At 33.4% G+C, this 27,359-nt stretch overlaps 1 protein-coding gene across 1 annotated transcript in view; it reads right to left on the reverse strand.

The window, feature by feature from the left end:
* Nucleotides 1-4,226: 4,226 nt before the first annotated feature.
* LOC149085222 (phosphatidylinositol 4-kinase type 2-beta-like) overlaps nucleotides 4,227-27,359 on the reverse strand; it is a 51,508-nt gene continuing 28,375 nt past the window's right edge. Inside the window, exons 7-9 of the mRNA XM_089233098.1 lie at nucleotides 22,276-22,409; nucleotides 13,809-13,868; nucleotides 4,227-6,639 (exon numbers count right to left, since the gene is read on the reverse strand). Of these exons, the coding sequence (XP_089089224.1) occupies nucleotides 6,466-6,639; nucleotides 13,809-13,868; nucleotides 22,276-22,409 (368 nt within the window). The 3' untranslated portion in view covers nucleotides 4,227-6,465. The remainder of the gene's footprint in view (nucleotides 6,640-13,808; nucleotides 13,869-22,275; nucleotides 22,410-27,359) is intronic.

Genomic DNA, 27,359 nt, shown 5'->3' on the forward strand with positions numbered 1-27,359 from the left:
CTGGTTGGAAATTGACATATGATGATATATGACTATGACTGGAGTTGGTGTGCGGAAAAGTAGCGGTTAAAGCATAAGATGCATAAGAGAGATTGGATTACATTATAGAATAAGATTAAACCCATGCAAAGGTAGCTAAAAAAAATAAGAGCTTGATGTTATAATTGTTTTTCCTGAAAATTTCGAGTTTATTCAAGATATCACTTGTTAATAGTGAAGCATTTTAGAATTACCTTAAAATCCACATCACAGATTTGATACTTTTTTTTTTTTTTAATTTAACAATGATTCATTTTTTATTGATGGAAATGCCTTATTATCCTCTTGGCTGTTTTCAAGATAATAAAATATTAGCAGCAGTATAGAAGAAATGCATATTACCACATTCCTGCTGCAGAGTTGATATGATACGAGTGGAATTCAGATATATATACTGAGTTGTGATGGTAAGGTAAAATAAAGTATACCTTAATGCACAATAATGTGGTCTAGTACCACGATTTTTGAGATTGAGAATGAAATTTGGCAGGTAGATCCCCTCCCAGTACATCACTTGACCGGGTGAACCATGATGCTGTTAAGGCGGCCCTGCTCACCAAGTGAACTCTTTTTTTTTTTTTTTCTATCTCCGTACTAACATCATGTTATAGTTTACACTATTTTTAATATTTCTGTTACCTCTGCAAACGCCACCAAAATAGAATCTGAGTTTAAATTTAAGAAAGTGAAAAATAGAATAGTGGGTTTTTATGTGTTTTTATAATAATAGGGAATAAGTGTTTTTTATGTGGATTTGTTTTTTCATGACTGGTTAAAAAAAAGATGGTAATACAATATCATGTTTACATATGTTTAATTGAGTGAAGGAAAGTTAAATGAAATAAGAGCTTAATGTCAATAACTAACAACGCTGTGGTCAAATTTTTAATTTCAGCCTACCTAGAAACTGCTTATACAACAGTGTAGCTTATATTTATAAAGATATAACACTTTTAGAAAACAATGAAAACAAGTAAATTAAAGAAATAAATAATCTTTCCTTCAGCATATCTGCATGTAAATTTTATCCGTTTTTATTGTTCATCTGAAGGAAAAATTTATTAATATCACTTTCTATATCCTGTTTTTCATAAAGTGTAAGTATGTATGAAAGAAAAAGGCTTGATGACATGAAGTTATACTATAAAATTCATCAAGGTTCAGAGATGGTCTTAATACCTGGCATATGCACATGAAAAAATAAAGTCAATATTGTTCCGTTTTTCTAGAAAAAGAAAAAAATTGTCACACACACACACATTTATTAACTGATGACTTTCTTTTTATGCTGCATATAATTCTCCGTAGTAACTACATTTCATCTCAAAAGTTTAGATAATATACACTTTTCTTAAAATAACAAGAAAATACGGCAAGTAAAATGGGCACCTTTTAATGGATAATACCTGAAGCATTTTTACATTTATAGGAAAAAAAATATTTCTACGAAAGAACATTTAGAATATAGTATTGAAAACAAAAAATGGATGTCTCAAAAATTTAGAGAAAATTCAGATTTACAAAAACTGCAGGGTTTCAATAGCTAATAAACATTTCATTTTTTCTAACAACCTCAAACACACTATCCTTTCCATGGATCTAATTAACTTTTGCACGGTTTCAATATCAAAACCTGCTTCCTCAATAGAGCTTTTCAAGTCGTCATCAGTCGAATACTATATTTCATTTGCAAACACATTTATCTTAAGTATGCCCCATACATTCCTAATAGGATTCAAGTCAGAACTCAAAACGAACTCTTGGCCAGTCTAAAACCAATATGTTTTCGTGATTGAAGAGCTTTTTTTGTGGCAGCAGATATTTAAATAGACACATTATAATGTCAAGTTTGGACCTCCTAAATCTTTTCCAATCAGTAGCAAATTGTTCTCGAGGATCTCCTTTAAACATCAGAGTTTTGATGACCAATTTCAAAAGTTAAAGAAGCTTGACCATTAGAAGCATATGCTGCCCATATCATTATCAAAGCTCCACCTTATGGTTTGCTGAAAACATGCGACTGAAACATATGAGTTCCATTTTTTTTACCACAAAATATACTATTTGTCTCTATAAAAACATGATTTCACACCCATTTTAGTCTTTTTTCTCTTCCTTTGGTGCTTCCTTGTGTGACAGGTGATTTCCTAACCACTCTTTTATGAATCAAACACAAGCTTTTTTGATCTGTTTATGAACTGTCTCTATTGAAATTTTCATTCCAGAATTTTTCATAATTTCATGCAAGGTCATTTTCTGCACTGAAGCCAATTCTTGAACAATTTTGTCATCGCATAAACTTGTACTGCATTGCCTACCACAACAAGTTTTTGACTTTTGGGACACATGTTGGGTCAATACATGTCACTCACATCATTTCGACCTGGTCAAAGCAATACAAATATGCCACAACAGGCAAAATGCCCAACGAGGTGGCTGAGAAAAAGATGCCCATAACAAATATGGATATCATTTTATGGATGTCATTTATACTTCAAAAGTACAACCACCTAATTAAAAATAGCAATGCTTTTTACAGCCTTTCTTTTTGTTTTAAAATGAAGTACTCAAATGATTTCATTGTACAAAGTATGCGACAACCTCTGGAATTTATTTTTTTAATGAAAACCAATCTGATAGCTTTCCACTTTTATGCTATCACATCGCTGACACGCTATATAGACAGTGTCTTCAAAATTTCATATAACTGAAAGTTTTTCTAAACTTTTGAGGCAGCTATTTTTTGAAATTATGCGAGTTTCAAAAATCCAAAACTTATTTTCCTCAACAATGACAGAAGTTTGAAGTAGATTTTTGCATTTTGAACACAAGAGAAAAAAAATGAAATCAAAATTTGAAATGTTATCCAGACGTGCCAACTTTTGGAATCAAGAAATCCCGAGATTCTCCCGAAGGGGATACTCCCTCCCCTGACACTAATAGATTTGATCAAAAAAAAAAAAACAAATCACAAAATTAAGAAAATTTTCTTAATCACCTCAATTAAGAAAAAGTTCCATTGCCCCCCCCCCCTCCGAGCAGAATATAATTCCATGTCAGTCTTTCCATGCAGAATAGAGAAATCACATCTACATATACTGTTCATATAAAACATTTTTTAAAATAAAACAAACAAAGTCTCCTTTCGTGGATGCTATCAGTAATTGATAATCTTGGGTATATGAACTCTTAAAAGCTTTATATTTAGCTTTATATAGCTTAAAGTTTTACATTTTCTTTCTGAAGACATTTAATCAGAGGAAATAATTAAAAACTTCAAAATACAAAGCTGCTGACGAAAAAACGTATTTACCACACAGCTGTTAATGGATTACAATAACGATTATGCAGGAATTTTGGCAACCAAGGTCATGCCCCTGATAAAATGATTGCTGATAAACGCTACACAAACAAAGTCACGTCTTTGCCAGTTGCTTAAATGCAGTCACCAAGACTTTTTTTTATGGCTGCTCGATGGAAATGACCACAGCTGTCCTCTATGGGTGTTTTCCCTAACGACGATGACAGTAATTGATGTCAAAACAACATGAAAGCTTGTGTAAAATCTAATTTTCTGCGAAAATCCGGAGAAATTTTAACAAATCCAGAGAAGGATGAAAAATCTGGAGTCTCCTGCCTAAAGCCAGAGAGTTGGCAGGTCTGGGTATCCATGATACTGTTAAAAATTTAGTGTCTAAACTTTTGAGATAGATTGTACTGAGCACCATTTTTTTAAATAGCTTCAAACACATGAATAAAAACTGATGTTAATGCTTTATCAAGAGAGCTTCTACACAGTTTGTTTTTACTATTTTTAACCCTTAAACGGGTGCAGTAGCCCAGGGTGATAAGATACTCACCTAAAGTACCAAAGGATGTTTAAAGGTGTCGAGAGTTTGATACCCAGTTCTTGTCAGAAACTTTCCTGACACAAGGGTACAACAGAAATGGTAACATGACTACAGAAAAAGACCATTACCACAGGGAGTCCCACACTGAGGGGTTAGCACACCAACCTCTCGGTGAGTATGAAAAAAGATGCTATTTGGAATCTGCAGTAAATTGAAGGTCCCGGTCTAATTAGCCCTCATGTGCAGAAAATTACCATGGCACGACAAAAATGATAAAAAATTAACCCTTAAATTGCTCAATAATTCGTAAGTGATCAACATGATATTTCAAGTCTTGATGAAAAGTATTTATTCAAAAAAAAAAAAAAAAAAAATTAATGCGACTTCTCAACAAATTACGTATTGGAACTTGTCTTGAGAATGATTTCTCTTCAAATATTTTTAAACTACTTTTACCCAAAAGTAAAAAAATAAAATCCATACAATAAGACTAAAAAAAAAAGATTAAATTTTTTATGCAGTTAAATTTCTTTTCATCATGCCTGTTTGGAGACAAAGAAAGAGCATAACAAAACAGACAACTTCAGCTGGATTGTAATAAACAATGCAAAATATCCCAATGCACATTACAATGAGACATGCTGTAACAAGGAGCTAATGCATTAAATTCGCGTTAGCTTTACACATTACCATAGATTTATATATTATTAAATTATATTTCACTACTACAATGGTACCTTGAGTTACAAGGGTCTTGACTTGAATGTAATCCAAATTACAAGCAAAAGATGAAAAATAATACATTCACTAAAAATGCATCAACTTGTGAGCAAATATTCAAGTTACAAAATTGAAATGCATAAGGGAAAAAAAACTCATTTAATGTACGGGCACCTCAAAATAGTCAATGCTGGCGGTGATTGTCATACCCTACTGCACAATACAATCTGTATTGTAAGCAAAACTAATTTTATTATGCATGGAATAAATTGTTATATAAGATGCTGATTGACTTTTATATGAATATTGATATCATGGGAATATAGAACAAATCTCCATAATTTTAAACTGGTAAGTTTGCTTTCAGAAACAATTTGAACTTGCAACTCAAGGAACCATTGTATTTTCATTTTTTTAAAACTCAATCCTTAGAAATTCAAATATAAAAATTGTTGTAGAACTTATTTTTCTTCTCCTCTAAGCTTATTTGATTTTAAAAGCTAATAACACAATTCTGTGGTGTTTGGTCAGAACATATCTCCAAAAAATGGCTTTTTGATCTAGTGGTAAGTCTTGCTAATTATAACTAATTAGAAGTGAGCTAAATGGACAAATATATGTATACAGCTAAACATGGTGATGTGTGATATTTTCATTTGCATGTATGCTTTATTTATGATTTTTAAATGACAATGAAAATGCTTATATCTCAAAAATGTGATTTTGGAGTTATCACATGTTCTGATCAAACACCACAGAATTATTCTATGACAAGTTCATTGAAAGTTGATTAGGATTAAAAAATACTTGATTGAATATTACATTGCGAAATAACCTTTTATTAGGTAATGAGCAGTAAGAGATAACTAAATATTATAATTTTATGTATCATGTTGAGCTTTCATTCTACTTTACTCAATTTTAAATGTTAATACCAAAATAAACTGCTTTACTTGAGCATATAGTAGAAAAATGAGAAGACACGAGAATACTTCTGACAATTTAACATGCAAAATAATTCATTGAAGAGAGAAAATTGCTCACTAACAATGAGGTAAAATGATAAAATGTCTAGATTTGGAATGGTTAAGAAATAAATATCAAATGCATCAATCCTGTTATACAGCATTGCATGCATAAAATGTTTTTTTAAAATAAAAAATGTAGTCAAAAGTCATTACAAACAAAACAAATTTTTTATACATCAAATATAAATTACATATACATTTTGAGGAAAATAAGCTATTGTTAACCCTTTCGCTACCACGAAGACATGTGTCTCATGGGCTTTTATTATTTTATTAATATCTTTGCAAAATTAATTTGAATAAAAACAACTTAGTAGTTCATTGTATTTTAATCGTTAGTACAATAACACTGGGACATGTGTCCCACTAAAAAGCAACAATGGGACATATGTCCCTTCTGGTCCTTCCTTCCTTCCCTGGTGATTTTTTTAAAATTATTTTTGCAGCATATTATCAATATTTGTATTCTAGTTGATTTATATATATTACAGCACCTTTTTAATTTCCTCAGAAAAAAAAAGTAGTGAAAGGGTTAAGAGTTTAGTCTTTTCAAAATCAAAGAATAGTTTTAATTTATTGCTTTCAGGAACTACCAAAAAAATTGCTTGCTAATTATACAAAGAAATTGAAAATAATCAACAAATAAGTTTGTTTATGAATCAATTATATATATATATATACGAAAAACATTACAAACAAACCAACTAGGACTCTTATCATTAGAAATCTGTTAACATATTTCTCTTTAAAAAAAATAACTTCAAAAATACATAAAGAATTTTGAATATTCAAGAAAATTTTATATAACTCTCATCTCAGAATGATTTTTAACAGCATGAAAAAAAAGGCCGAACACGCTGAAATCTTTGAATAAATGCTCCACTAGTTACACGAAATCTTGCAGCATCATTATCATCTCTCCTTTCAATTATCACTGCAGGCATTGTCACTAACTGTTCAGGAGTTCTGCCATCTTTTAAAGCTTGCGTCAGATTTAATATCTGTAGAGTTATTAATAAGATTAGAATACACAAAACATCCAAACATAAAATTAAAGACTATTGAATAAAAAAACTTTTTTTGGCCTTAAATAGACAAAAAGAGAATATAAGTGGAATAAGGTGTATATAAGTGGAATATAATTGTAATAATAGTCAAACTTGGTTAATTCGAAGCTCAAGTGGAACAGAAATCAAATTAGTCAATTCATCAATATAAGATAACTATACTTCCACAAAAAATCAAATTCTTATTAATTATAAAAATGCACTGAATTCCAGTTTTCTCATTGAAGCAACCAGTGTTCTTATAAAATGTAAAACGATTATGAAAACTACAAATATTCTATTTGTAATTTTTATAGCCTAAATTTCCTTTTGGATGCTCTTAAACAATGCACAAAATTTTCAAGTTTATTTAGAGAGTGAAAGATGTGATTTTTTGGCTTCAACAGCCTCATTTTTTCTCCCATGTCTATAGTCTATACCAGGGTTTACCAACTGGTGTTCCGTGAGAGCATTTTTGGGGTTCGGCAGAATCAAAAGAGATGGAACCCTGATGGCTTCAAAAATGTTTTTGTTACTGTTTCACCTGAAGCAGTTTTTTATTTTGATTTTTGTTGAGAACATATACTCTAAAAAAATTTTGGAATTGCCAATTGAGCTTTTTGACCCTTTGCCCCCTACCTCTAGTTAAAGCCCAGATTTCATCAAACATTTTGTTTTACTATTTTCCTGTTCTTTTGACAGCTTTTTGCATTTTGTGAATTTGAATGTGAATACTTAAACGAACAACCAGTGATACTTGTGTATCAGTTGTCATGATTTAAAAACGGTGAGTATTTGTGAAATACTAATTACATAGCAGTGGAACATGGTAGCCCAGGTCCAAGAGATACTCGCGAACTGTGCCACAAGTTGCTCAGAGATGTCATGTGTGTTCAATACCCGCTTTTATTCTTGCCAGTGCCTTTTGTGATACAAGGAACAATAGCAAAAACAGCACCACAACGATCAAACAGCACATTGCTATTGAAAAAGTCTGCACACCAAATGTTTGGCCTACGACCCTCTCGGTGAGAAACAAAAAAGCTGTTCGGAATTAGATGTGAACTGTATAAGTTACAATCTAATTAGTCCTATTATGCAGAAAATGAAGGTGGAGGGAAAAAAACCGATTAAATGAGTACGTTTTCCGTTATTCTGAAGCTATGTGCATAACTAGGATAACCAAATAAAAAAAAAACTATTAAAAAATGGAAATTTTCATTGGTGCATAGCTCATGTTAAAATAGTGAATTAACGGTTTAAAAATTTCAAAGTGAGTTTTTTAGCAAGCTTGACAAGAACATTTTTATTAAAACGATGAAATAGCCAAATATTACGAAAAAAAATAATAATTCTGACCCGTAAAATATGGGTCATATGGTTACACTATGTGTAACTCACAAATATATATTTTTTGATGCTTTTATCTACTACAAGTGAGGATTCTTGTTCCGCCGAGGAAATGCGGCCTTTTGAGATACCCTCTATATTGAAGAAACATTCAAAATTTGTTAAAGGTTCTACGGAATAGCCTCGTAATCATCAAGGGTTCCATGGGAACTTTTGCATTAGAAAACCCTGGTCTATGTAAGTGTTGGAATAGGGACCTCTGTTGCTTCCTTAGATTTGTTTTCATCATATTCATGAGAAGATTCAATTCTCCACGTCTTCACCAATGTCTGCATACATAAGGCAAAATTCTGCATAAAAGACATTTTGTAAATGACAAATCTCAGTGGTTCCCAAAGTGTGGGTCACAATTTCCTGAGGGAGGGGAGGTCCAATAAAAATGTCCAAGAAAGAAATTCATTTCTATTTTCCGCAACGTAAATAAAAATATGTCACAACTAAGAAATGTCTTTACTCAGCTGAGCTACTTACCAAATATTATAAAAGGTATAATGTAATTTTATCAAATTATACAATAGATTACAAATAATCTATATATCACATTATACCTGTACAAATAATCAATATATCACATTATACCTGTACAAATAATCAATATATCACATTATACCTGTACAAATAATCAATATATCACATTATACCTGTACAAATAATCAATATATCACATTATACTTGTACAAATAATCAATATATCCATTTATACCTGTACAAATAATCAATATATCACATTATACAGGGTGACTCATGGAAAATCAATCCAATTTCAAAATTATATATTTTTTAAAATTAAAAGCACAGAATGGATTAGTCATATGTGAATATAAAAGGAGAAATGTCCACATTTTATGAACAATATTATTAATAGTTGATTTCAAGTGAAGTATAATTCTGAAATTAGATGATTCTGAATTATGCTGTATATTGAAATCCAGAAAACATACACCTCACTATGTACACTTCCAACTTCCAAAAGGAACACTAACTACATAAAAAAATAAACATTTATGCAGGGTGAGATACTATCAACCACCCAATAATTACATATGCGATTCACTGTGAAAAACTAATACACATCAATCATTTTCTAACATTCCAGGGGACTCTTTAATAACATCCCCCGCCCTCTCGTTATTGGTTTGAGATAGCGTATATGCATTAGGTTAGGGGTCTTCAATGTTTTGCATCCCAGGACCACATCAATATTTCTGTTAAGTTATCCGGGTCACATTTAATAATAGGGATGAATCACAGGGGTTGAGTAGTCCTCCACCTCTTCCTGGTGAATATACAATGAGTCGTTCAAAAGCGTTTTGTTTTAGGATCGGATGAATATTAGGCAGTTTTTAATTTTTGTAATGTGTCAGTTTTGCGCCAAACACCCAACAAAAGTGAATTTCTCACCTAGCAGAAGGTTGTAGCTTTTTGAAAATGAACTGAAATATTAAATCCTGTTATCAGCCAAGTTTGGCATTTTAGCACTTTTTCTCTTGTGCAGTTGTAACCTTGTTATTACATGTTAGTTCCGTCTGCTATATCTGCAAAATTATCATGAGATTTGTAAAGTGTTAGTAGAATGGAATCTACTTGAAAAATTGTTTAAACAAATTAAATTTTTTTTGCCAAAATGTGGTAATTTACTCTCCTTCACTGTTAATTGAAATACTTTGAGAGAAGGTGCATACAATATATAATGTTTACTGTTATAATTTTTTTTACTGTCTTGCGAATTAGATCACATGTTGATCAATAAAACAGGACAATATTTTGTATTTTAAAATTTCATTGAAACAGTTATGCGTTTAAAGCTTCAATGAAGAATGTAAAAATGGTAGCTTGACACAAAAGTACCTGGTGAAATTATTAAAATAATAACAATGATTCAATCAGAAACTTTTAATCAAACTAATTATTTTATCAATTCACAAATTCAAAATAACTATTGGTTTCAGATTTTTCCTATTGATTATTCATTGAATTGTTGAATTGAATTATTGATTTTTTTATTCCAAATTTGACAAGTTGCAATGAAAGTTTTGAATTTCCTTTTGACTGCAATTGATTTTTATCATGCTGAAATGTTAATAAATTTACTTCACATTTTACTAGAATGATTTTTACAACTTCAAAATTTATTTCAGACAACATGATTTGTGCAGGACTTGGTAATTCATTCAAATTAAGGTTCATTTTGGGCTGTATTTATAAGGGGTTGGTTGCCCTGGACCCCTCTTAGCAGAGACAGACTTCAGGCTGTTGCTAATTCTAGGCACTACTAATTTTTCTGCCTGTTTGAGATGCTCTTATATTTTGTTCCCCCCCCCCCGAAAAGTCATACATCCCCAGCTCTCATTTTTCAAAATAAAAGAAATTTCTTTACTGTTTGTTCTCCTAAATATGGTTTTGAATATTTTTTCATGCACACTCAAAACAAATGATATGGCATAAAAATTTTAAATTGTATTTGTTAGACTTCATCATGACAATTTATAACTGCCATCTCTCTCAATTTCATTCAACAAACTTATTGTGCCAATAAAGTTCACAGTGTTGCAGAATTACAATCAAAAGTCATGATGAACCATGTAAATCTTCAAAAATTTCTAAATTGGAACTGACTCAAAATTATTAGTGATACTTCATTTAAACGAGACAAAATCAAATGAACACAACTTTGAACAAAGGAAAAAATTTTTATTTTTGGGTATAAAAACTGCGTAAGAATTTCAAAAGCGCACACACACGAGGAAAAAAAGTTTGCTTTCTTAATTTCTCTTAGGACTAATACAGGCCTAGAAGTGAAAATTTGAAAAAAAAAGTAGGAAAAATAGGAACACCACCGACAAAAAAATAGGAAAAAAATAGGAGGGAAAAAATGTAATTCCCAAATTATCGTGGCATTTAAAAATGTTGTGTCATTGAGATTCACACCTTATATATTTCAATTATAGTATTATCTATTGATATTTCAAGAAACTCAAGTTCTCTCTCTAACGAATTTAAAAAAAGCTTTCATTTTCACAGAATGTGGGATCAAAAACAATGCAAATGGCAAAACTAAACAGAAATTAATAAAATTTCTACTGTTACTTGAAAAGTCCACTTAATGATCTTGATACACCCCCCCCCCCTGGTGCTTTCCGAAGAAATAAAAAAAAATTGTCTAGGTGTCATAGAAATGTAACGCATGCGTGCTTAACCCATTGCCCATGGGCCAAATGTGGCCCCAGAGTCATCTGTTGTGGCCCACATTTTCAAACCTAACTTTGTAAAAATGAACTAAGCGATACACTTCCAGATCATTCAAGAGACCCTGTGGCACAGTTTTAAGTCATTCAAGTGGCACCACATTTACAGATCACCACGGCACAGTTCCAGATTACTCAAGTTACCCGAGCTGCTGTTCCACTTCACTTGAGTGAGCTGTGGCACATTCCTAGATCATTCGAGTGACCTGTGACACTGTTCACCAACACTTAAGTTACTCACGGCAGAGTTCTAGACCACTCAAGTGACAAGAGGTACATTTACACGTCATTCAAGTGTCCCATGGCACATTCCCTGATCATTAAATATTTCGCAGTATATTTAGAGATCACAGTGGCACAGTTCTAGAGCACTCAATTGACCCATGAAACTTTTAAAGATCACACTCAATAACCTGCGCCACAGTTCCACATTCTTTCAGTGTGCTGCGGCACATTCCTAGATCATTTAGGTGACTTGCAGAAAATTTACTGATCACTGCAGCACAGTTCCCGAGTACTCAACTGACCCAGGTCAGCTTAAGTGACCTGCGACAAATTTCAAAATCAATGAAATGGCCCACACTCTACTCAAAGTTGAACACCTCCTGCAATTACATTACATCCGAAGAATACAACGATTAGAATGGCCCACATATGGTCATGAATGCTTTAAAAAAAAAAAAAAGGACATACAGGTCGTCAATAGCATACTCATGAACCTAGTATGCCTTAAACATGCTAACCCATAACGCTCGGAGTCATCTCACGTGGCCCAGGACGAATAACAAAACCACACAAGTGCCTATGAACGATCATCAAATCATTTAAGTGGGACACATTTCCAGATTACTTCAGTGGCTTGTGGCACATTTGCAGATCATTCAAGCTGCCAACAGCATATATCCAGATCAGCTAAGTGACCCCAAGCACATTTCCAAATCACTTGAGCGACCTACAGCAAACCCCCAGTTCACTTAAGTGGCATGTAGTTCAGTTGCAGATTACTGTAAGTGACTGGAGACACATTTACAGATCATTTGAGTGGCACGCAGTACACAGATCACTTAATGGTCTGTGATACATTAACACTTTAACTTTAAGTAGCTCAATGCATTTTTTATAGATTATTTTAGTGGTGCTCTTGACACTTTTCCAGGCCACTCAAGTGGTCCGCTGCGCACTTTCAGATCATCTCCAAGTGACTTGCGGCACATTTCCAGATGACTCAAACGGCTCGCGGCACACGCTCAGACCACCTGAATGACTCGCGGTACATTTCAACTTGACTCAACCTTTTGAAGAGTGCGGGCTATTTCATTGATTTGAAAACGTGTCGCGGGCCACTTAATTAAGTGATCTAGAACAGCGCTGCAGGTTATAAGTGTGATCTGTGAATGTGCCGCGAGCCACACTTGAGTGATACCTGTAAGCCACATAGGTAACCCTTGACCCACGGTAAACACTTGGCCTGTGCGGACCAAATGTGGCCCTGGGGGGTTCTGTTGCGGCCTGTCCCTCTCAAAACTAATTTTGTAAAAATGAACCAAGCGGCACATTCACGAATCGCTTTAGTGACCCGTGGCATAATTCCAGACCATTTAAGGGATCCGTGGCACATTTAGAGATCCTTGAGTAACATGTGACAGTTTAAGAGCATTGGTGTGGGTTTACTGTGGTAAGCAGGTTTACTGTGTTGCGCGCAATGTGAATCACCCAGTGCTACACGCCATCCACTCACCAATAAGAAAAGCAGTACAACTGTTTTCCTACAGAGCGCAATACGGCTCACAACAGCGCTTTACGTCGGCCGTGATTAGCGGACTGCTTCTGGAGGAGTTAAATGCGTCTTGTGCCGCGTGTTTCACCCATCTTCTCTTTATTTTTTGTGTTCTCTTTCCCTTCCCTTCAAACCGGAGCATGCAGCCGATAGAGTAGCTGACGCCAGGGTCATATAATATATAGCCGTCCTGAGCTGATGCGCCACGCTTGCAAAACACAAATGCGTAGCGTGATTATACAACACATTTCTGCCAAAGCGAAATGATCCAGTTCAGTTCAAGCGGCACAAAAAGCCTACTCCTAGGAAAACCCGGCTTTTGGGATGAACGCTTGTTACGGGATCTCGGGAGAGAGAAAACTATACTTAAAAACCTAACTTTTTTTTTTTCTCTCGTGTGTGGACAGAACCTGCTCTCCCCCGTTTTTTTTGCCTTCTTATTCAATAAGAAGGCAAAAAAAAAAAAAAAAAAATGGGGGCTTTAAATTTTACAGCAACCAATCTCCGAAACGGATTCGCTTTCCCCACTGGACTTCAGTTTTTAGCACTTTGACTAAGAGGCAGGGGCAAAAAGATACGCCTGTCATCGTCCCCCTACTTCAGTTGAACTGAATTTATTTTTCTTTTTTCTCTCATTGTATTATTAATTTTATGAATGTTGAAGCTTGAAGGAGGAAATTCATCAAAATTACCTGGCCTCGCATCACAGACATCTGTTTTTCAAACATAGATCGACTAAATCCTTTGTCAGCCTACAGAAATAATAAAAAATATATAAAAAATCATTATGTAATAAAAATTTTATAAAAAAACAAATTAGCCATTCATTTCTCTCATTTACAGCCAGAAATATAAAAATCAGAAGAGATTTTCAACTTGTCTTTTGAATTTAAAATCCTTACCACTTATTAGTTTTGACAACACCCTACAGTGGTCCATGTCGCAAATTTATCAGGAAAAAGTATTTTCTCAAAACTGAATGTACATATTTTTGAAGTCTTCTTAATCCGCAAAAAAAGACAGCCACACATGCTGAGAAATAGAAATACAGTGAAAACTCGATACAATGATATTCTGCGGACCCGAGAAAAATATTGTTGAAGAGGAATTATCAATAGGCATCCTCATCATCTCACAATGCTGCAATTATGGCATTGCACAGGCATTTCTTTCTGTTTTCATAGTGGATGAGTACTTATGAGCTCTTATTATGCCCAATACTGATTAATTAATTGTTAAAAATTAATTATGTAGTGACAAAAATTTTAATGTTTGCCATAAGGTTTGAAAATCATAGGCGTGAGCAGAATTTTCGTTTTTTTGAAATGTTGATTTAAAAGAACCCTACCTGCGTATGGCAGTGGTGATAAAAATAATTAAAATTATTTTGAATGGAAAAACATTTAATATGATATTGGAAATTTGAGCGACTAAAATTAGAGAAAATGTGTATCGTATCCATACATCTATTGTAGCACATTCTTGTTGGCACACGAGACTTGAGCAATGAAGAAAGACTTGATTTCTTGAGTGTATTTAAATTGGAGGAACACAGTTGCTGGGGGGGGGGCGGAGGGGGGGAGATCGATTAAAGTGTTTACAATTTTAAATAGGATAGACCATGAGTTATTAATACACTGTAAATCAACTGCCTTGACACCAGTATTGTACAATCCCAGGTTGTGGCGTCGAAGAGAGTTTTTCTCTAATAGGGTTGTTAATAAATGGAATAGCTCACCTCCAGGGGTTATGAATTCTAACACAATTGACACGTTTAAAAAGAAGTATGATAAATAGTGAAATAATAAATATAGCATAGTGGGATGAATCGAGAAGCTCTACATGCTTAGAATATAATAAGTATATAATATTAGTTGCACCACGTTCATTTTCTGCACACAAGGGCTAATTAGACCGGGACCTACAATTTATTGCTGATTCTGAGTGGCAGCTTTGTTTATACTCACTTAGTGGTTGTGCGCTAACTTCTCGATGTGGCACTTCCTGCAGTAGCAATCTTTTTCTGTGGTCATGTCACAGTTTCTGTTGTACCCCTGCATCAGGAAAGTTTCCAACCAGGACAAACTGAGTATCGAACTCAGGGCCGGATTAACCATTAAGCAAAATAAGCATGTGCTTAGGGCATCAGGAGAAAGGGGCACCACAAAAAGTTATCAAATTATACTTTTTTTTATTAATGTATAATTTTTTTCTCACAGTTATCAAGCATTGGGTAGAAAATCCTCATAAGATCATATTGGAAATGAAAGCATCTTGAAATTCCTTTATGATGCAAGATACAGGGGTGTGAAGTGACAAAGTTCATTTCGGAGCAGCTTTGGAGCAGCAAAATTCAGGATTCTGAGCAGTTTTGAAGCAGCAAATTCAGGATCCGGAGCAGTTTTGGAGCAGCAAAATATAGGATTCCGAGCAGATATTTATAAATTGGAGCAGGGGAATGAACAAGAATCAGGGTTGGCAGGTTTTTGACACATGGCAGTTTTTGACTGTCACGTCAAAAACCTCAAATATTGCTTTTCGATATAAAAATTCCCATTGGAAATGAAAACGTTAATTGCATGTAATGTTTAAAGTGACTATGCTATACAAAGAATAAATATTTAATATGATTCTAAAATAATTTTCTACTCTCGACAGAATTATTTTGGACAATATATATGTTTTTTTCTTATAAATTTAAATAAAGCATAACATGAACATTGAAGGGAAAACAGTGGAACGATTTGACATTCTTTGATTCAAGATGATTCTTGACCTTCCAAAATTTCTTCAACTGCTCATATATGTTTGTATTGATATAAACCGTCTGATGTCCTCTTTTTACAACAGATAAGTGTTTAAAAAAGTTTATTACATCATGTATGCAATGTTGATTTCTGTTATTATTAAATTATCTAGATAACCACTGATACTTAAAACGATACTCTTATTGCGCATAACATTGAAATACAGTTAAACCTCGTTAGTACATCACTTCGCTTAACGGGTCACTTTTTGGAAGTCCCAATTGTCCTCAGGCAGGAATTGGAACAGCTATGGCTTACTCCGTTTAACGAGTCACTCCGCTTACTAAGTCATATTTTTGCTCTCCAAGAGTGACTCATTAACGAGGTTTGACTGTATATCTAGCGATCAAAATACTAAGTTGTAGGACTAAAATGTCATTTAATTTGGCAATGCTAGCTTGTACCTCAAACTTAGTTATTCTTACTTTTGCACTATGATATGGTACATTTACTAGCATTTATAATGCAATGGTTTTCCAAATGAAGCTGTATTCAAACATGCAAAACAAATGCTTTGGGTATCAAGTCTTGTCAGCTCTGCTTTGGTTGAAAATACTCTTTAAAGCTCTGTGAATTTTGACACCCTGAGCTCTAAGAAAGTTTTAGGTGAAAATAAATGAGTTTAATTAGTGCATTAACAGATGCTGCATGAGAATTTTTATATGGAATAAAAATTTAGGAGGATCAGAAAATTTAAAATATCAAAATATATATTTTTCCTCAGTAATTATCATTCTGAATATAAAACCCTTTAATCTAAATAAAAGTGAGTGTTTTGTTATTTAACATATCTATCAAGTTAACAAAAACTATTTGACATCATTGACAGTAAGATTTTGATAGTTTTAATACCGAGTTAGTTTCTGGGGTCAAAAACCTAACCCTGATGCCCTATCATACATATTTTGAATAAGCAGCTCTATTCGACTTAGCAAATTCAACACAGGTAATGAGTAGCTTAGATAAATAAACCATAAAATTATATTTCATATGTTCTAGGCTCTTATGATGAAGAATTCAAAATATTTTAATCTCAAATATATAGAAACTAATATCGCAAACTAGAGTTCACATTAATGCTGAGTTTTTGGAAAGAGATGTCACAAAATTTCCATAAAGGCCAGAGCTTTCTTAACAGTATCATAGACCCCAGAGGCTTTTGCAAATATGGGCCCTGTATTGTTCACATGATGAAAAAATAAAAAATATTTTTGTTCAAAGAATTAAAACATCGAAAGAAAAATACTTTTATATGTTACCAAAAATCAATATCTGTTAATTTATAATACTTTTTTGAAAATTAAGTACTACCTCAAAATTTCTCTAGAAAGATTCCTTGTACCCCTCGAAAGGTCTCAATCCTGTACATGCTTTTTATGGGACCCCCGGGCAAAGCGATTTTTTCATGCCCCCCCTCCTCTAGCTAAAACTACATCCCTTCCAATTTGCATACTTACTTTCGAAAACTGTAACTAGATGTAATTGTTAGGGGTCCTCTCAGCACCTGAGAAAAAGACCAAAGGAAACTGCAAAGCTAAAAAAAAATATCATTATAGCTCTCTGAAAAAATATTACAGCTCTATGCAAAATATTGTTACAGAGGGAATTATTGTAGTAGAGCGTAGTTTCCCAACCTTTTTTGTCCCTTCGCCCCAAACGCAATTTAATCCGTAGGATCCTATGTTATACCTGTTGCTTTCACCGACCCCCTGGAAAATTCCATCACCCCAAGGGGGCGCTAACGCCCCACGTGGGAATCACTGTAGTAGAGGATATCGTTGTATCAGAGTTTAACATTAGGGGTAAAGGCAATCTCAAAGTAGACATGGAAAATTATCATTGTAGAGGGAGTCATCATTGTATCAGGTATCATTGTAGCCAGGTTTCACTGTAAGTAAAAATAGCATTCAGCAATTTTGAAAAAAAATTTTAAACTATTATCACATTTTTTTTATTTTCTTGCAATTTTCTATATATATTAACCATTTAAGACCCAGGTGCCACAAATGTGTGTGTTGCTTTTGCTCACTGTAGAATTTTTTCTTTTGACCTCAGGGAGTCTAGCCCTGACTTAAAAGATTGTGTAAGTTTTGAGTTAGACATAAGGTGAATATGAACTTCGGGTAATTGCTCGGTAATCAGCATGACAAATCTCCAAAATTTTCTGATCCCCAATCATACCTTCATCACCTCTTTCCCTCAAATTTGCAATCTTTTTAATAATCACTTCATTCAATTACCCAATATATTAAGTTCCCCCATCCCTAATACCACAGCAAATTTTTGGGACTATATAGCATTTCATTCATCAACCATGTTTTTAGAGCCTATCGAAATAAGCGAGGTGGAATCCATTATTTCATCGCTTCCTTCGAAAAAGGTTTCTGGAAACGACAGTATTTGTCCTTATGTCATCAAACAAACAGCAAAGCAAATTTCTGAACCTCTCACTTTAATCTTTAACCTCTCTATTTCTTCGGGGGACTTATCTCGATCTAATGAAAATTGCATGTATCTCACCAATTTACAAATCTGGCAGTCATTCAGATATTAATAATTATTGTCCCATTGCAGTTTTACCGTGCTTTAATTCTATTTTTTTTAAAAATTATTTATAAGAGACTTAACTCACGCGCGCGTATTTAAATCAATTTAACTTAATCTCCCACTGTCAACATGGGTTTAGAAAAAATCATTCGACGGAAACTGCGCCCTCCTTCAGGCCCTAAATTTCATACAGATCAGCCTTGACCAAAATAAGTTTTGTACAGGCACTTTTTTTAACTTAAGTAAAGCTTTCGATACTATCTCTCATAATATCTTAAGAACAAAGCTCTATCATCTTGGAATTCGGGACATCCACTTCAACTATTCGCTAGTTACCTTTCAGGCCGAAAACAATATGTACAAATAAATAACATTAAGTCACCCTTAATGCGCTGTGAAATTGGGGTTCCTCCAGGGATCCTGTTTGAGACCTCTACTCTTTAACATATATGTAAATGATCTGGTGGTCTCCTTGGGTGATATTGAATTTGATTGGGGTGGCCTTGATTTGATTTTGTAAGCGGATATATATATGACACACAAGTCTCCTTATATCCTCTTCCACAGTTGAAGAGTTAGTTTTTGTCACTAACCACTATGGCAACAAAATTTTTGATTGGTTTTGTCGCAATTCTTTAGCAATGAACCACATAAAAACCAAAAGTATATTATTTTGACAAATTAATAAGCCGATTCTTCTTGTTATCCAACCAGTTTCCATAAATAACTTTGAAATTCAATATAATCCTTCAGTAAAATTCCTGGGTGTGATTTTCAATTCTCACTTAAAATGGGATGACCATATACATACCATCCGTATTAAACTGAGACAGGCAACGGGCATCATTGCCAAATTATCTACTATCATTCCGTTAAAAATTAAACTTTTACTGTACAACACTCTTATACTTCCTACACTCACTTACTGATTTGGGGTCGCACATCATCTGAAAACCTGAATAATTTAGCCGCCATCCAGAGATGCTTCCTGAGAACAATTTCTCATCATTCTCCCCTCCCATACTACTAAGATCCTTCCTGTTCATATACTCCACGATTATCTTCTTTCAATTTTTATGTTTAAGGCAATAAAACTCCACATGTTCTCAGATATTATACACACAACTGACTTCTATATATATATATTAACCATGAATATAATACCCGTAGATGTGACATACTTTACCCCGCTGCAGCTTACACTAATATGCTTTTCAACAATATAAATACTATGGGCCCACGATGCTGGAATATGCTACCTGCCGCTTTAAGAGAAATTAATAGCCTACACATATGTTTAAGACCCGTCCAAAAATCTATTCAACACAACAGCCGAGATTTAGTATATTTCTTTTTTTTTCCTCATTATAATAGCATCAATTTATGTTGTTTTTTTCCCGACTTTTTCATTTTGCTTTCCTGGTTGTTTTTTCCAACCCTTCTTATCGACCATGGAGTTCGTCAGGGCATTTCTATGCCCTTTTCTTCATGGTTCGACTGTACATGTACAGTTTTTTTGTTATATTGTTTGATGTTCTCACTTGTATCAATAATCATGTAAGTTTTATAATGCACTGTAATATTCATGTACGGAAATAAATTGAAATTGAAAGGGTTGAAGCCATGATTATACTTTTTCTAATTATTATTTTCATCTGTTTTACTAGTACCATCAGAAGAGATTACTTTGCTCCAAAAATGGGAAAACTTCGATGATAACTTTATAGCAGATGGTTTGTCTGACAGCCTCTGAGCTACCAATAGGAGACATATAGAAGTAACCCTGTTTATCCTCACAACTCTCCAAGTAGGTTGTAATGAGGTTATCTTGCTGTTATCAGTGAACGCACATTTCTCACAGAAATATTTGTATCCAAAAGGTTGCTTGTGCAGCTTCAAGCAAATGCAACAGTGGGTAAGTACCCATGCTATCTTGATAGAAATTTAATGCTGATTACGAATCTGTTTGAGTTTTTCAGTTTTGACCATTATTTTCTTGTGAGTGAGTAAAAATGTGTACCGGGGTAACATTGCTCCAAAAATGGGGGTACTTCGCTCTCCTTTTTTTGACGAAGTTGAAGTTGTTCAAGACAAGTTAGACTGGCATAATTATTGTCAGAACCAGTTGGAAGGGAAAAGGAAGAGGAAAACACAGACAATGATGATGTGCCTGTCACTCAGATATCACAAAGTGACACCAATTTATATCCCAGTGTCATCTTTAGTTTGGATGCGGAAACTGTGATAGTGTCTACAATGATGAAAGGACTTAACTGTTGGAAGTGGTCTGAAAAAGGGAGGACGTTGTAGACTACAGATGGGATGTGTTACTTACGGCATTGATGATGATCCCAAATTGATGTCGTGCACCAGGAAAATGTATATTGTTCCTGACACGATAAAATTCATACCTGATCAAGTTTTTATCCACATTCTTTTGAATTCACTATTTTTTTTGCTTTCTTTATAGTATGTTTGGCTGTTTGTTTTTGATGGCCTAGTCATATGAAGGATCATTACATTGACTAAAATGGTTTATTGATTCAAATAAAAAAAATTTTTCAACGTTTCCATGTCATTTTTGATCCCTTTTATGTTTTGAACCAGGTTACAGTGTTGCAGGAGTAGAATGCAGAGCTTCAAGTATGAGTTCTTGAAAAAGGTGCAAAGTATTCATACCCCCTGGGTGGGTTGGCAGGTTTTAAAGCATAACAGTTTTTGATGGTTTAAACTGTCACATCAAAAACCTCAAATATTGCTTTTTAATATAAAAATTCCCATTGGAAATAAATACACACGTTAATTGCATGTAATGTTTAAAGTGACTATGTAATGTATATATATGACACCATATATGTAATGCTGATTTCTGTTATTAAATTATCTAGATAATTGCGGATACTTGAAACAATACCCTTATTCTGCATAACATTAGAATACATCCAACAATCAAAATGCTAAATTTTTGTACTAAAATGTCCTTTAATTTGGCAGTGCTGATTGTATATGATGCTTAAGAAACTCCTGTAACTTATTTTTAGTGCAAAAGTTATAACTAAGTTTGACTATGATATAGTACAGCATTTCTCAACTTTTCTAAATCCAAGGACTAGTAAAATATCTGAAACAATTCGACAGACCATTTGTGTCCAGTATTACAGAACATACCACTATTTTCAATTGTTCATAATTATTTTATACAGTAAAACTTTTATTAACCGCCAGTTTGTTATCTGTCACTGTCTAAAAAAGCACAAACTGAAAAATACCGTCCCAGGTTTTAAGGCCCAAAAAGATATCACTGCTACGGTCTGTGCAAATGCCACCAGCAATCCAAGACTACCCCTGCTTGTAATTGGTAAATCTAAAAAAACATGTGCTTTAAAAAATTTAAATATGAATGTCTGGAACCATTACGCCCAAAAAAAGTGCTTGGATGGACCAAACATTTTCCTGCATCAACTTTTTTGCCTCTTTACCTTAAAATAATAATATTGAAAATTATGACAAATGATGTATAACCCACAGCTTTAGTCACTGATGTTGAAGCCGCAATGCCATATTCCAGTTGTAAAAGAATTGTAAGAAAGTATTTTAAAATGATTTCAAAGTGGTCATGGCTCGAGTAATAAATATAACAATAATTTGCTACAAAAATTTTAAATAGGAATTCTTAAGAAGTTGGTGAGAATCAGTTTTGTAATTTAATTTTTTTTAATATTGACTAACTAGTAACTGCAATTACCAAATGAGTTCTTTTTCACTTGATAAACTTATTTTTTGTAACTGAAATTAAAATTATTACCTTGAACACAGAATACAATGCTTCACACATTCCATCAACAAATGTCATGTCAGACAGATGAGGGAGCACAAGTTCTTTGATCTCTTCTGAGAAAGGTTTCCTAGCTTGAGGAAGCCATGCCCAGTGATAAGGATCTAAAAGGGAAAAAAATAGCATGTGACATAAACCATATCAGAAAAATCTGCACAAGAACCAAATTGAAAACACAAGAAATGATATTCAATGGGGTACAAAGCAGGCCCTGAGAAAAATGGTATTTCCATGTCTTGAGGAAGGATTTGTGCAATATGAGAACTGTCTTATTGAATGATAATTTCACATAAATAACCTCATACAGACCTCTGATGTTATCTTTCAACATTACACTACTGCTAACATGCACACATAGGACATTAATCATTCACATTTGCAGATCAATTGACATTTTCTTCATGTTGAATTTATAATAAACAATGGTGTAATTTAATTGGCTACTGTGCAGTCATGTGAGCATTTTAATGATTTTGCATCTAGAGAGCTCAGGTTTAATCTTCATGGTTGCACAGTGATGACCAGACGAAAGGGGTTTTCTTTGGTTTTCCAACTTCGAGGCCAGCTTCCCCTTTAAAATAGTTTCTACGCATAGAGCAGGCTTTTTTTCTTTCCACCACACATCAACTCCGGTCACACATTGTTGTACAGTAATTTATTACCAATTGAGTTGGGTCAAAATTTTCCTCTGTAGAGAAAGACATGTTATATACAGGGTGAGCAAAAAAGTCCACAATAACTTTAAATGTCCACAATAACTTAAAAATGAATAAAAACCGGAAAAATAACCAAAATAAAAAACGGTTTGCAGGGTTAGCATCGCTAGGTCACAGGAATTTTTTTAAGACAGGAAAAAATAACTAAAAACAGTTAATAGGTGGTACTATGCAATAGGTGGAAATATGCAAATGAGATGGTTATAAGAACTTGCCCTCCTAATCCACCACTAGTTCACACTAAACTGTGTATGTGGACCTGCTTTACTCTGCCATTGCTGGATTTGTGACTCACCTGCAGTGGAACTCATACTGCTTTAATAAACGATTTGGAGGCATTCTGTTAGTTATTCGTGTATCTTTTCTTTGACTTGTGTATGTCACCACGACCTATAGACTGTTTTTTTTCCTCTCTTAAAAAAATTTCTGTTACCTAGTGATGGTAACCATGTAAACCATTTTTTATTTTGGTTATTTTTCTGGTTTTTATGAATTTTTAAAGTTTCTACAGACTTTTTGCTAACCCTGTACTTCTGTCCTCATCATGAGCATGGAGGGGACTTTTACCAAGAGTATATTGAGAAGGCTCCATATATTGGTGTTCACCTCAGGTTTGATGGGGGAAAGAACTTTACTTTGCCAATTTGGATCGGCCCTGACAGTAGCCTTCATGGTGTGGTAGATGAGTACCTTATACCTCTATGCCACTCACACATAGAGCAGGTTGACCAACATTGAAATAAGTCACAAAAATACACTCATCTGATCCACTCACAGCAAATTTGTTAAGACAGATGGCAGCATTTCATATGTATAACAAGCACAACTCAGACAATGTGAATGTTAGGAATAAATACACAACATTTTCTGGTATTTACAAATCTGGTAGAAGAGGAGAGGAATGTTCAAGAGGTGCATGTGCAGTTTAGAAGTCAAAGTGTATTTCACTGAACATACCTTTTGGTTTACATATTTTCATAAAAATTAAATACTTTAATATGCTAAGAATCTCAGTTTTTGACATATTTTCTTTTATTACTATCACCTTTATTAAATTTCATGATGTTGTGAATGAAAATGGTCAACCAGCAACAACCTATTTTCTTTGATATGGAAAAACTGTTAAGCAATGGGAAAGTTACTTTAACAGTGGGGGGGGGGGGGTTAACTTTCCAAATTAGGAAGTGGAACAGTAACCTGTATGCTATCATTGTGCAGCTTATATTTTCTTGCACATCAAGTATAAGTTACTAGACAACAGTTAATATATTTCATTTAAATAAGCACTCATATAGTCGAAACTAAAATGATTTTCAGAATTTTGTAAGTGTGAATATAACAATGGAAAAGAAATACAAAAACAGAGTTTCTTGAAATAACAGGTTGACCTATCTGATATCTTCTTCCCATGGTGGCACTGCTTACTGTTATATACATATGTAAATTCCTTTCCAAAAAACTACTCTACTTTATTATTATGGGTTATTTTTCCAAATTTTTTTTATAACAAATCAAAAAGGCAATGCTGTTTTGCTTTAAAATATTCTGATTAGGATTTAAAACAAGGATTATGAATATTAAGAATTTTTGCCAATGCAAGAAACTGGGATTCAAAATGACATGCCTCTGTTCACCTTTAAAGGTGTCTCGCCCTTGCCTAGCCACTATTTTGCTTTCAACCCATTTTTAACAAATTTTGTATCTTGTATTGGAGCAAAAACTTTGTCATTTGTAGTTTTTGGCATATATATTGGTTTTTAGATTCTAGAGAGCTCATATTGACAGATAAGTTTTAAACTATGACATATTCAGTTTTTTTTATGTATCTATAATCAAATTTATTATACAAACTAATGATTTCACGGTAGAAAATGAAGAGTGGATTTATTGTCTTATAGATAGGAAGCTGATTGCTAAGTTAATTTAATAAAATTAAAATGGCATTTTCTAACAATTTTGATTTGTATTATGGGGTGAAGAATTTCCTACCAATTTTGACATCAAGTCAGTTCAATGGACTAAATACCATTTATGATTCCAATTTTTTGAAAAGATGCTAGATAACATTTTAGAGCTGAACTACATTGTATTCTTTGACAATTATTATGATTTTTGGAATTTAAGCATATGGATTTTTGAATCATGGGTTCAACTAGAAGATACAGAATGGCTGAATGCCCTTTTGAACTTTCTGAAACCTCAGCAAAAGAGAGCAGAAGTACATATAACTTCTCATTTGTTACTAGAAACCAAATCATTATAGAAAAATGGAATAACAATCCATGTGTTGCACTTAAAATCTTTTTACTCAGTTGAATCTCTTGCTGCAGTCAGTTTTGAAGAGTGAAAGGACAAAAAGAAAAGGAAGTTAAGTTGTTGAACATAGTTTAAGGAATAAATATACACTAAAAAAAGAAATGTCATAACATAACCTGAATATGCAAATTTCATTCACCAATAACGAAATCTTAAGAAAAGAAACATTGTTTTTGTTGAAAAAAGTGTCTATTTTTCTAACATCTTTCCATCTTTTAAAAAATTATTTTTTACAAATTAAATTTTTAAAAATTTACACGCCAATCTCTCAGAAATAAAAGTTGCAGATTAATGCAGCTGCATGTAATATAGAATGAATGAGAAGTCCTGAACACATTTTAAAAATTAATTAAAAAATTAACCAATTGATATAAAAAGGAGTGATTAGCAATAAAATACTTATCAGTTTTTTTTTATAAATGAAAAAAGTTCAATCTCACTCACGGGTGGTGAGGTAAAACAAAAAACTTGACATAACACATAAAATGCAACACAAACAGTGCATAAGTAATGTTTAGAAAAATTTGCATAACATAAAACCATCACATTTCAGCATGACCACACCTTTTAGCTCAGGCTACATTTGGGCAAAAACACACCTCTTTTTTCCTGAATAAATCTAACTTGTGAAGTAATTTCCAATTCTAATTGATTTGAAAGGAAGTTCAAGTGATGGCTACATTATTCTTAACCTTTTTAACACAAAATTTGATTCATTCAAGTCCTGCAACACCAGTTGCCACCTATGTTTTTCAAATGTTACAAACGAAAAAAAAAGTTGGGGAAAATTTTCATTTGGTGATAAACTATTGATAAAAATATTTAAATTTATAAAAAAAGATGAAATATGAAAGTGTATGGGTCCTAAAAATATATATTATTGTTTTCAGATAGAAAGTTATTGCAAAACTTGAGGACAGTTATTGTACAAATGGGCTGAGGACACCCAGGAGAAGGATATACTCTCAAGAAAAGAAAATTTAAAAAATCTATTGATGGAAATATTATACATAGAGTTGGGACATGTCAGAGACAGGAATATAAATAGAAAGTGATAAGAAAAATATTCTATGCTAAATATATTTACCAAACTGCTGAGGACACAATTTAGGTCAATTTTGTGAGAAGGATTGATATTTATTTTCGTGAATAATTTTCCCACAGGAGACTCTCCTGATGCATGAGCTAACCTGAGCACTGTCAGAGGGCCTCCTGGTGAATAAGAGGCAGAGCATAGAAATTACTGTCATTTTTATCTAACTTGTAGGGGCCTCAATATATTGTTCAGCCCAGGGGCCAAGGATGATGCTAAGATGATCCTGTTTTTGGGCATCGGCTGGAGTTTGTGCTTCTTTGCTATAGGGAAGAGGCATTGACAAAAAAGATTCAATTATTTCTCAACAACTGACTTGTATATATATAAATTGACCTTCCCCTACATATAGGAACAAATTTTTAAACTATATTAATTGGCTTATACACAATTATATAAGGTAAATTATTTTGGTCATCTAAGTATAGTTAAAATTTCTCATCATATTTACCAACCCTGAAGTACATTCTGATGCTCTTTATCTTTAGCAAGTTCATCTATAAGGATTGCATCATACATTTATACAAGGTGTATAGGGAAGTCTCTTTGTCCTGGAAATACTTGTGAACCATTGAGTCTAGAAGCATACTTCCAAATGAAGAAAAGTATCCAAATAATGTTCAGACTTCAGATATGTCATTAACATTGTATAAGGGGTTGTATATTTATTAAAATAAAAAAATTAACTTTCTATTTGGTCACTCTGTCCTAAAAACTCAATTAGAAAGTGTTGTTGCTTTATTTCTCCTGAGATAATTGTAAAGATTTTATCTTTTTAGGATGAAATAAATGACCCTCCAGGTTTCATCTTCAGGGTGGTCTGGTGCCGGCAGGGGCACCGGCTTGCTGTTGGGTGTTTTGTTGGTGTCTTGGGGCCCTGCGACCCGTTCTTCTTTTCTACTTTGTGGTTGGAGAGGCCGGGTCGTGTC

This window comes from Pholcus phalangioides, unplaced genomic scaffold, assembly GCF_987345545.1.
Source record: "Pholcus phalangioides strain wild (caught in Gottingen) unplaced genomic scaffold, Ppha-v1.0 ptg000007l_1, whole genome shotgun sequence".
NCBI lineage: Eukaryota > Metazoa > Arthropoda > Arachnida > Araneae > Pholcidae > Pholcus > Pholcus phalangioides.